At 44.8% G+C, this 12,799-nt stretch overlaps 1 protein-coding gene across 1 annotated transcript in view; it reads left to right on the plus strand.

Annotated features, from left to right (window-relative positions):
- The first annotated feature begins 779 nt into the window (after nucleotides 1-779).
- Nucleotides 780-12,799, plus strand: part of PCBD1 (pterin-4 alpha-carbinolamine dehydratase 1) — a 39,334-nt gene continuing 27,314 nt past the window's right edge. Inside the window, exon 1 of the mRNA XM_068258296.1 lies at nucleotides 780-965. Coding sequence (XP_068114397.1) covers nucleotides 963-965 — 3 coding nt within the window. The 5' untranslated portion in view covers nucleotides 780-962. The remainder of the gene's footprint in view (nucleotides 966-12,799) is intronic.

Raw genomic sequence — 12,799 nt, forward strand, 5'->3', positions numbered from 1 at the left:
GACAGGAAATTGCATTATGTGTACCCAGCATGATGTCTTACCATATTATTATACTGTACTAGTGACCTTAGCCCTTTTAAAAATGGGCTAGGTCAGTAATCCACCATGCACGCGCACGCCACCAGCTGTCCGCACACCCACTGCGCACGTGCACACGACTGCCGCTTCTGGTCCCTTCCTCCTCCGGCTCTCGCCAGTGTCTCTGCATCTTGTCCCTGCACATGCGCAGTGCTAAAAAGCACTGACACATGGACAGATGCAGGGACATTTACCTATTATTAGTTAGGCTTGTGCGTGGCTGAGGGACACCTTTCAAGAACAACCCCTCCCTCCCCCTTGAAAATCCTGGGTGTGCCCCTCTACACATACCTATCAAATTTGGTGGTTCTAACATGTACAGGATCTTTGGAATTTACATTTAAAGTTGGCCCATTGACTTTAATGGAATTTGCTCAAATAGTTTACAGAAAATGCGCAGAACAATCGGAAGTGTGCAGAAATTATCGCCAGACTATCATAGGCACTCTCACTCATCTACCAAGCTGCTTTGTAGGGGTTAAAAAAAAATACAGTATTCTATAGCAGGAAAGGTGTCCATTGACAACCAAATCGCAGCTGGAATGGAGCAGAGACAGTGCTTTGTATAAACATGAATGTCAGTCTGTAGCATTTCGGAAATGATTAACCTGCCCAGTGCCCGCTTGATAATGATTTGCAGTCAGCAGCAGCTCCAGGCATATACATATCCTTTCAGTCACTTACAAGCATGGCTACTAGAGAGCTGGATCAGTCTGTGTTCTTCTTTCATGGAAGCACTGCCCTGACTGTTTATAATGGGCGGATTCCCAGCCTGCCCTCCTCCCATCCAGTCTCATAGCCAGAGAACCAGCAGCAGCAGCTTAGCAGAAACAAGTGACAGAAAGCCAGGCTGATCCACCACCAGTTGCTAATCCCCTGTAGACATGGTAAGGTGATGCTTTATCATATTTAGCTTTGTCATTTAACCCATTTAGAATGAGACATGATGGATTCTAATTCATGTAACAGTTGGTTCAGTCTCAAGATAGTAACTAGAAGAAGCACAAGTCAAAGTGCATTAGTTAATGAATAACCAGGGAAGCAATGTAGCCTGATAAAGCGAAGGCTGGGATTTTTACTTACAGTTTATGTCTAGCATTTTTCTGTTTTTGTTTTACATGTGCACTATAATTCTTCCCTGTAGATAGGAGTGTTTCAGGCCAGGTTTAGGGTAGATTAGGGACTAGTCAGAAGCAGGTAGAACTAATACAAAGCAAGACAGATTATTAAGGCTGGCACCCACCATGCAATTTTTACTTCAGATCTGATTTGAAATATTGAACAGATCGATATACACATCGAATATAGAAGTTTGCCAGCATACACAGCTATGCAATTTTTTCCAAATTCCGATCAGATTTCTGATAATTTTTCCAATTGGCCATCGAAAAATAGATTGAAAGGGCATACATGCTGAAAATTAGCCAGCATTTTGATTGATAATTTCCAGCATGTCTGATCTGCTTCAGATTAAGAAAGAGCTTGGGATTGGTCAATAGCAATCAGTAGGCTGTATATTTTTTGCCTGATCCGATCTTTTTCTTGACCAGGAAAATCAGAGATAGAATCTGAATTAAGGCCCCGTTCACATCACAAACGTGGATGGCCATACATGCGGAACGCAACGCATGCGAACGCACGCCATCCGCGTTTGTGTACGTTGCGTGGCTGATCCCATCACTGAAAAGTGAATGGGACAAAAAATGCATGCAGCATGCGTTTCCGGACCGCACAGGTCCGGAAAGCATGCAGTGTGAACATCAGACAGTGCACTCTATGCACTGTCTGATGTCGTGCGTCACGGCCTCCCGCACGCGTTTCCAAAACGCGGCTGGAAACGCGTGCAGTGTGAACGGGGCCTAAAAAGTGCATGGTGTTTACCAGGCAAACCTATGTAGTAGAAGGGTAAACTGAGTGAATATACTTTGTATGGATACTTTATGTAGTTGTCACATTACATGGAAGTGGTGAGATTGTACAATGAAGATTGTATCATTAGTGAGTGCCTTTAAGAAAACAAAAACTGCGTAGCACAATTAACCTTCCTGGCAGTAACCCAGAGCTATGCTCGGGCTAGCACCCGGGAGCTCAATGGAGCGCAGCGGGTGTTTTTACTCCCCTCCCAGAGGATCTGGACGCAGGCAGCCAAGCTAGTTCCTCTCCACAGAGGCTCTGAAACACTCTGGTGAGATTGCCATCAGTGATCTCACTGCAGAGTTACAGCGCCAACCGGAGGACGGAGGGAAAATTTCAGCACTGAAGCCCAGGGAGGTGAGTGAGTGCTGTGGCTGCTGCCGTCATTCACACCTTGGTTGATTGTCTCATTTTCTTGTTAAAGGGGAACTGAAGTAAGAGGTATACGGAGGCTGCCATAGTTATTTCCTTTTAAGCAATACCAGTTGCCTGGCAGCCCTGCTGATCCTCTGCCTCTAATACGATTAGCCATAGCCCCTGAACCAGCATGCAGCAGATCAGGTGTTTCAGACTTTAAAGTCAGATCTTACAAGACTAGCTGCATGCTGGTTTCTGGTGTTATTCAGATACTACTGCAGAGAAATAGACCAGCAGGGCTGCCAGGCAACTGGTATTGATTAAAAGGAAATAAATATGGCAGCCTCCGTATACCACTTACTTCAGTTCCCCTTTAAATAAATTTGCATTTGTGTTCATGTCTACTGAATGGGGGGAGGCTCTAGCCTGGTACAGCTTATACTGGGGAGGGAGTACCTCAGTCACCGGGTCAATCAGAACTAAGGCCTTGTTCACATTGCGTTCCGCTCGCGTGAGTGTTCGCATTGGGCGTTTTTTGATGTGATCATTTTTTGGCCAATTCCCGGCGCTTGGGTGGGCAGTTCGTTTTTGTTAAAGGGAACCAGAGATGTACCATTGCTGAAAAAATGAAAAAGCTGTTATACATACCTGGGGCTTCCTCTAGCCCCATACGCGCTAATCGATCCCACGCCGACGTCCACCGTTGCCCGCATCTACGAGAACTGGCTCCCGTCACTGACGTCATCGGAGCCAGCTCCGCAGGAGAAGTGCGCCCTCTACGTAAATCTCCATACACTGCTGCAGAGATACGCAAACAGCGCACTTCTGCTACTCTTAGACTGGCTCCGACTGACGGAACATCGCGGAGCCAGTTCTCGGAGCTGCGGGCAGAGGAGGAAAACTGTGTGGGATCGATCAGCGTGTATGGGGCTGGAGGAAGCCCCAGGTATGTTATAACAGCTTTATTTTTTCATCTCTGGTTCCCTTTAACCTCGCCGGTTATCCCGAGCTGAGCTGACGTCACAACGTCGGTGACGTCATCGCAAAACGTCGCCATGGCGACGGGGGAAGCCCTAAAAGAAATCCCGTTCAGAACTGGATTTCCTTATGGGCGAGTGCACCGGCGGCGATCGGAGGGGGGGGGGGGAGGGACGCCGCAGGGAGGGGGGCATCATGTAGCTAGCGCTAGGCTAGCTACATGATAAAAAAAAAAAAAAAAATATGCAAAAAAACCTTCCCGCGGCTGCAGGGCCGCGGGAATTAGAACGGCAAGGAGGTTAAAGCACTTTTTGCCAAGCTCTTTTCTAGAGCAAGTCAGGAAGTGAACTCTTTGACCCGGAAAATAATAAATACAATGTATTTATTCATTAAAGCGCTGGGGAAATGGCTATACAAAGCGCTTTGCGATTTCCCTGTACCCTCCATTCAGGTCAAATCGCCCTGAAAATGGTACATGCAGTGCTTTTTGTCAGCAGCAAGCAAACGGAACGCCCCAATGAGAACTATCTCATTGGAAAGCATAGTGTAAGCGCTTTTAGGGCGATTTGTACAAATCGCCTGCGCATAAAAATTACAAAAAAAGTCTCTAGTGTGAACGAGCCCTGACAGATTCTTCCAGACAAGTGTCATCATGTGGTATCTTTCGAGCATATCCCTGGTCCTTTGCCTGGACTGGCTGTTGACAATCATTTGAGGACTGGCAATTTCCAGAATTACTTGAAACAAACATGTAGGGCTCATTCACACTATGCGTGTTGCTGTGAGTTATGATGCGCTGCATGTAGTGTGCGATCTGTTTGGTAGCCTATAGACTTTCATGTTACCGTCCACAGTACAGGTGTGAGTTCTTGCACATGTCGATGTAATGCTGCTGAAAACATTTTATTGCACACAATTTCCTGTTGGGCTTTATTGTGTTGCGTGCCATCTATATCAGCACTATATCGCACCATGATGCATGTGCTGTGTGTCGGAAACGCATGCATGAAATCGCGTTAGTGCATGTGTTGCATAGTGGGAAAGAGCCTGATGCCAGTGGACGTGATTTACATGGTTCTTGTAACTTAGATTTAGATTTTTAGGTGATTTATTTATTTTTGTGATGTAGGACCTGGAATTAGCAGGAAACCTTTACACAAATTTGGAAAGCCGATAAAATATCTGATACATTGAAATCAAGATATGTTAACTGTTCAGTACAATTCCAAATCTGATAAGTTCTGTGCAAAGTTCTCATTCAGGCCTGGTGCACACCAAAACCCGCTAGCAGATCCGCAAAATGCTAGCAGATTTTGAAACGCTTTTTCTTATTTTTCTGTAGCGTTTCAGCTAGCATTTTGCGGTTTTGGGAAGTTTTTTTGGTGTAGTAGATTTCATATATTGTTACAGTAAAGCTGTTACTGAACAGCTTCTGTAACAAAAACGCCTGCAAAACCGCTCTGAACTGCCGTTTTTCAGAGCGGTTTGCGGTTTTCCTATACTTTACATTGGAGGCAGAAAAGCCTCCGCAATCCAAAAAATGCCTCACTCCGGGAGTATGCGTTTCAGCAAAACGCCTCCCGCTCTGGTGTGAACCACCCCATTGAGAAACATTGACCAAGTGTATCCGCAAAAACGCCGAAAAACCCGCTCGGTGTGCACCAGCCCTCAGTCCCTGCTAATTCCAGTCCTTGTAGATGTAGAGCAAACCTAAACTGCCAATCTGTGGCTTACATCTCTGCTAAGAATACACTAAAGACAGAAGATCTCCATATTGTTTTTTACATTTAAGGAGTATCTTCAAAAGGTGGGTATAGGTGTAAGGTTGCTGCCCCCACCAGCTGTGGGAATCTAGTTATTCCTAATTATGTTTGCTTTTACTGCACACTGTTACTGCTTTTCTGTGTTAGTATATTTCTATCCCTCTTAGGTTTGTGTACTTCTGCTGTTTAACTTTAAGAGGAGAAGAAAGCTTTTATCTGTGGAGTTTATAATTCTTTCTTTGGTACACATGGCATGTGTTATAGAAAGTCCTTGTGTGATTGAAGTGTTGCAACATAACATGTGTACTTTAGAAGAGTAAATACAGCAGAAAGGTTAATAACCTGCAGCTGCAGAGAGAAAAGAGAACTATATCTTCTCTTAAAAGCTTGGGTGCCCCGCACACTGCATATTGTCATTTGTGGGGCACTCTACATATTGTTTTAGCAGGGCATATTGTTGAGTGGGCTATAAATAACTATAGGCAGATTGCCTCCCAAATATTAAGTAGCATTTCCCCCAATTAAGCATAGTGGCTCAAAAATTAGGAATAGTTTTCCATGAATATAGCAGAGTGAACCCAAAATATTAAATAGCATTGCCCCCATAAGGCAGAGTTAGGGACAGTTTTCCCCATTAGGTTGACTAATACCCAAATATTAGGCAGTGTATCCCCCAGTAATGCAGAGTGACACCCACATTTTAATTACAGTGAACCCCAAATATTGTGCAGAGTCGTACCCATAAAGCACAGTGATCCACAAAGGCTGCTTTCACAGTAAGACGTTACAGGGGCACGTTAGAGCAGCCTGTAACGCAGCCCAACTCACAGTAATGAAAAATCAATGGGCTGTTCACAGTGCCCACGTTGCGTCACATTGTAACGCTGCACGTTCTGTGCAGCATGCTGTGCGTTCTACGCGGTTTTAGTCACGTTAGACTGTTTGCACATGCTCGGTAATGTTTTGTTTTTTGTGTGCAGGAGAGGAGAGGAGGAGGGGAGAGTCCGCTATTTTGCCTAGCCACATGGCTAATTAATATTCACAGCACTGCAATGCCAGTTCTCTTCCTGCTAGCAATGATTCATATGAATCATTCTCTGCCTGCTAGCAATGATTCATATGAATCATTCTCGGTTCTCTGCCTGCTAGCAATGATTCATATGAATCATTGCCGGTTCCATCGAATGAAAACGGCGCACCAAGAGCCGCATAACGCGGCTCTATGTAGCGTCCACCTTTAGCACCACCATGCGTTGCGTTAGGGGAATGTTATGCGACCTTAATGTCCCCTGCAACGCAACGTCCCACTGTGTAAGAGCCCAAAATGAAGGCAGCTCCCCCATTACAAAAAAAAAATAATCACAAAAAACTATGCAATTACAGAATAACACTTCAAGCAGCTGGGGTTAAGTTTTTCCTGCAAAAGGAACTACTTGCCGAAAGAAGCGTGACTTGTTCCTCAATGACATGAGACTGATCCTCGTGTGTGCCTCGCTGGGCTCACTGAAGACTAGAGTGATGCACCATAGCTATTTTATAAAGAAGTACTACTGCTTGTATCTAAAGACTATTTGTTAAACATGCCCTAAAATGATAGTGGGTGGAGCGAACCTGAAAATTATCTTTGCAAAACCAGGTAAAAGCAGAAGGTCACAGGCCACCTAGGTATACAAACGTATTATTGGTGTAAAATGTAGGCACATACAATATCAGAAAAGTTAGGATGCCCAGAGACCAGCAATTTCTTAATTCATTTAATAAAATTAGTAAAAGGCAGAATTTACTTATGGCAATGGCCATGTATAAAATAAACATAAGCTTGCAAGTATTAAAGGAGTACAGTAGGGGATTAAAAAAAAAAGTTGAACTTACCTGGGGCTTCTGATGGTCCCCGCAGACATCCTGTGCCCGCGCAGCCACTCACCGATGTTCTGGCCCAGCCTCCGGTTCACTTCTAGAATTTCCATTTTAAAGTCGGAGAACCACTGCGCCTGCGTGGCGTGTCCTCGCTCCTGCTGATGTCACCAGGAGTGTATTGTGCAGGCCCAGTACGGTCTGCGCCTGCGCAGTACGCTACTGGTGACGTCAGCGGGAGTGGGAGCACGGCCGCACAGGCGCAGTGGTTTTCAGACTTTAAAATCAGAAATTCTAGAAGTGAACTGGAGGCGGGGAAAATGGAGCATCGATGAGTGGCTGCGCGGGCACAGGATGTCTGCGGAGGACTATCAGATGCCCCAGGTAAGTTCAAATCTTTTTTCCTCTACCCTGGCCAGAGATAAAGCAATAAGCGGTCTCCATGTGTCTGCGCTGTCACACCAGCTCACATCGTGGTCAGTGTCCCAAGATGGGGCTCCCTTTAAGATGAAACAGATTGATATTGAAAATATTCGATCACTAAAGGTGGCCACTAACGGTCCAATTTCTAGCGAAAAATCATTCGAGCGATCAGAAATTCTGATCAGATTGGTTGAAAATAATCTCAGTTGCTGGGCACAATCGATTATGAACGATTATAAAAATAGTCGTCCGATTGGATTTTTGTCAAATCAAAATTTGGATTTTCTTGATTGGTTGTAATTGATAGGAAGCAAATATTGGTTCGCTGATGGTGTAGTGAAAGATTTTTCGCTAGAAATGGCCACCTTTAGTAGGTCAGTTTGCCCAACCAGTTGGGTTCAGTCAAGCAATGTAGCTGCTTATCAGTGCTGGTTACTCAGCCACGTATTGGAAAGATCTCACCCTTTAAATCATTGTCCTCTGTGTGCACATCCGTCTATATGCAGGGTTCAGGGTGACTGTCCAAGAACAGAGATGAACTGAGGCCCCAGAAACCAATGTCTAGATATCACCACTCTTCACAGAGCCTGTGATGTACGGGCCGGGACCCCAACACACGCGGTGGATACGGCAGGACATGATGTAGCTTGCAACATGGCCAACCAAAGCTCCGCCCCTTTATATCTGCCTGTAGTGGGATTTCTGCTCTCTTCTCATTGACTACTGTGCTTAGAATGTTCATCCATGAAGCAAATGATTCACTTAGTAGATGCCTATTCCACGCTTCCCACTGAAACTTTGCGCCATACAACCCCCGGTTTGGTCTGCACTTGTTCAGCAAGAAAGCGACCGCAAGGTGAATCCCCGGGCCTTTCATTCAGGAAAATTTGGTAAGCGAGAAAGGCCCAAACCATCATATATAACTTAGAAATTATTCCTGTATATTACTCAGCTACAGCCAAGTGGTGTGCCAACATAGAACTTGTGTCTGAAACTGTAACTCTACCAATTGGGTCCTGATCGCTACATGTGAAAGGCTTTGTGTGCGTGTACACACAAGTCTAAGGGCTAGTTCACCGTGCTCAGTTGCATTGCAGAATAATTCTGCACTAAAATATTAATACATGCAGCACGGTGGCGTAGTGGTTAGCTCTCTCGCCTTGCAGCGCTGGGTCCCTGGTTCGAATCCCAGCCAGGGCACTATCTGCAAAGAGTTTGTATGTTCTCTCCGTGCCTGCGTGGGTTTCCTCCGGGCACTCCGGTTTCCTCCCACATTCCAAAAACATACAGATAAGTTAATTGGCTCCCTCTAAAAAAAATTGGCCCTAGACTACAGTACTTGCACTACATAATATAGACATATGGCAATGGTAGGGATTAGATTGTGAGCTCCTTTGAGGGACAGTTAGTGACAAGATATATATATACACTGTACAGCGCTGCGTAATATGTCGGCGCTATATAAATACTAAATAATAATAATAATAATAGCTCATCTGGACTACTGCAACATACTACTTTGTGGACTACCTTCTAACAGACTGGCCCCGCTCCAGTTGGTACTGAACCGCTGCCCGTCTCATTCATCTTTCTTCTCGATTTTCCTCTGCTGACCCTATCTGTCAAGCTCTTCACTGGCTGCCAATTAACCAGAGGATCCAGTTCAACCTCCTAACCCTAACCTACAAAGCTCTCCACAGTCTCTCTCCCCAGTACATCTCCTCACTAGTCTCCAGATACCAACCCAATCGCAATCTCAGATCTGCACACGATCTTCTGTTGTCCTCCTCTAGAATTACCTCCTCACATTCACGTTTACAAGATTTTGCACACACTTCACCCCTCCTCTGGAATGCCCTCCCACAACACATTCGTGACTTGCTAACGTTTGTTACCTTCTAACGCTCTCTAAAAACTCATTTGTTCCGCCAAGCATATGTGCTACCATAGGCCACTTCCCTTTGCCCTAAGACAAAATTGCACTCCTACTAGGTATCCTAAAACACACTGGGCTTGATTCACTAAACCATGGTAATGCATATCACGGCGTGTTTGCGAGCGATTGCGAATTTGAGAGTGCAATAGCGAATTTGTGTGCGAAAACTATATCGTTTCTGCGCGCAAATTTGCGATTGCGTGTGCAAATTCGCGTTCACGCACATTATCACGGCCGTGATATGAGTTATCACGGTTTAGTGAATCAAGCCCACTGCCTCTATATATTTGTTGTAAACTACCCTTCCTCTGGTTTCCTCCCCATTCCCTTTATATTCTAAGCTTGAAAGGGCAGGGCTCTCTCCCACTTTTGGGTCTTGGAAATCATTATACATTTTATTTATCATGTTACTTTTATCACTGTCATTACCAATTCTGTATTTTGTATCATTTTTGGTATTTTGTCACTAATTATGTATTTTGTATATTGGTGTACACCATTGTCTGTATTATTATGTACCCCATGTTTGTTTCTTACTTTGTTCAGCGCCACGGAATATGTTGGCACTTCATAAATCAATAATAATAATAATAAATAATAATGTCAGATCCCTGCCCATAAAGTTCTATAGGCCCGTTCAAAGTACTGAGATGTAATTAATTGTGTTTTTCTAACATGCAGGTTGTATTAAACTCTATGTTTAGTCTTCATTTCAGTTCACATTCATTATAACGTGTGTGTTAAGCTGCATACTTACCGCCCAACAGCTCTAGTGACATCCCCTTGAGCCGGTCATCAGCGACGCCTCATCCTGCCGGCGGGTATGCACGATGTCACGCAACGCTACACACCGGGAGCGAACGAGACTTCAAGCAATACGGTGCTTTGTGCGGGATTCGTCGGATCTTGGCGGTCCAATCCGCTGTGACGGTCATTATTGCGGCGTGCCGCTAAGCGACGTTCACATAGTCGTGTGCCTGTACCCATGTCGCAATATCGCGGAAACGACCGATCGGCGCTAAAAAAAAAAAACCTGACTGAGCGACGGCCAACTTCATTATGCAGAACGCATCTGACGTGATGTCACCCAAGGGATTTGGTCTCGATCCTTGATGGGCGACATCAGTCAAAGGTGTGTACACAATTTTGGGCTGCCTTAAAGGTGTGCACGCAATTTTGGGCTGCCTTATGCTCTGTAATCTTATCAGTTTGTAATTAGAAGGACAAATATTTTTATACTCTTTATCTTTTCAATTCTGTTAGGGAACTGCAAATAATAGTAAATAGGTTTGTTTACTAGCTTGCAAAAAAAAAGTGAAGACTATATCTGAGCAACAAAGCCCAACAGAGTTTATCAGCAGGCCATCTCAATTCAAAAATGAAGCAGTGACTTTAAATAGAGAAGGCTCGGTTTATGCTGTGTCTGCGGACATGCATTTGGTGGGCCAGACCAGGGGTCAGGAACCTTTTTGGCTGAGAAAGCCATAAACGCCACATATTTTAAAATGTAATTCCGTGACAGCCATACAATATGTTAAAAACTGGGACAGTGCGCATGCGCAGCAGTGGGCTCATGTCCCAGTTGCCAAGGTAATGTGTATACAGTTGATCCAAGGGCAGCGGAAGTGTCAGACACATCTTCAGCTTCTCTTGGTTTCAGCAACATCAGCAATTTCCCTGAGAGCCAGACAGGAGAAATACCAATTAACAGCTTGTACAATTAGCTAGCTGATTTGGGGGTTGATTCACTTTGTAGGACGAGATTCCGGCACTTAGGCCCAATAGGCTGCCTGTCAAGTGACAGGCAGCCTATTGGGCCAATCAGAGTGTGGGGATCTCGTTTTACAAAGTCACTGGACCTGACAGGATCCAGAGTGGGACAATTGGAGCGGCCGTTAGTTTTGGGGGAACTCGAGTAAGTTATTAGTGCATGCTACAGAAGCAGCGTGCCTACTTTGAAAATGTAACGTGCACTGCCACACTAAGGTGCGCTGCTTGAACAGTGTAACTTAGTGAATCAGCCCCTACTGATTTGTCTGTGAGCCAGATGTAGCCATCAAAAGAGCCACATCTGGCTCCTGAGCCATAGATTCTCTACCCCTGGGCCAGACAGTGAACTGGTTGAAGACTGCAAGGATTTTCTTTGAGCCAGTTCAAAAGCTGGATTTTAGGGGAACATTCTTGCATCTCCTCTTATAAGTACATCAGACCCCTCTTCCATGTGTGGAATGCAGGTACAGCTGCCCTTTCATTTTATTTGCAGCTCCCTCTTCCATGTGATGGTTCCTATTTGGAGCCTCCATTTGTATGTGTACCAATACCCCTTTCTGGTCCAGCTCCTCCCTGGGGCAGCAGCTGCTGTAGGCTACTGTGGTCCATAACTCCTTCACTGGCAGTGCACATTGATCTGGTTAAGCAAAGTCCTACTTAAAGTATTTTTCCAGACATTGGATTCCATTGCTATTCATCAGATGAATGACACAATTTGGCAGTGGGCTGCATACTATTCCTGATCCATGTCTCATAAATTACTCTCCACCCCCCCACCCCACCAATGTAAAATACCCTCTTTCCTCAAAAAAAAAATCCTGACAATATTGGTGGCTGCATGTAATAGAAATCTCTTTTGTAATGTGGTTTGACCCGCCTCCTTTTCGAAAACACAGAAAAAAATGCCTAGACGTCCCCTCTACCATCACCCCCCCTTTATCTGCACAAAATCTTATAAATAGAATATGGGGGAGGAGGAAACCCAGGGCAGGTTCTAGACTTGCTGCCTGAGGCAGACTTGTACATTATAGCTGTGGTTAGCCCCCCCAAAACCACCCTCAGTATAGGTAGGTAGCCAGGTATAGGTGCCCCCATTATTGGTAGATAGGTACAATTGTCCCCAGTATAGGTTAGCCATGCATTTTCTTCACTTCCTGTTCCTCCCTGGTGCTGTCCCCAGACTTGTGCCGCCTAAGGAAGTTGCCTCACTTGGCATCATGGGCAGACCGGGCCTGGAGAAAACGAAACGCTCACCTAATGAAGCTTAGCACTATGATCTTAGCACCTGCTGTTCCAGCATCAAGGGGCTTTCCGAGAGGCTTGTTCGTTGACACATACAAACGAAGGTAATGCCTACTGCAAGGAACCAGTGCTTGATGCTGTATTGACCGCCTTTACTGGAGTGGGATAGGGAGGCTGAGAACTCACTAGGCAGTGCAGAAAACCATAGGTTTACATTTGAAATGGCTTTTCACTGTTTTTTTCATGTGTTATTGGTGCGTTCGCATTTTTTCAATATTTTCCCTTTATCAGTGTAGTAAAATACAATGTCGTATAAAAAATGCATCAAACAAATGTAAAAATTAATTTCTCCATTGAGATATTATGTGTGTTTTTGAAAATGTTGCAGCAAGTTGTGTGTTTTTACATGCAGCCCATATACTTACATTATCAGCAAAAATGCTAGTGTTTTCCACAACGCTAGAGATTCTGCCTAGTGAGTTCC

Source organism: Hyperolius riggenbachi, chromosome 10, assembly GCF_040937935.1.
Source record: "Hyperolius riggenbachi isolate aHypRig1 chromosome 10, aHypRig1.pri, whole genome shotgun sequence".
Classification (NCBI taxonomy): Eukaryota; Metazoa; Chordata; class Amphibia; order Anura; family Hyperoliidae; genus Hyperolius; species Hyperolius riggenbachi.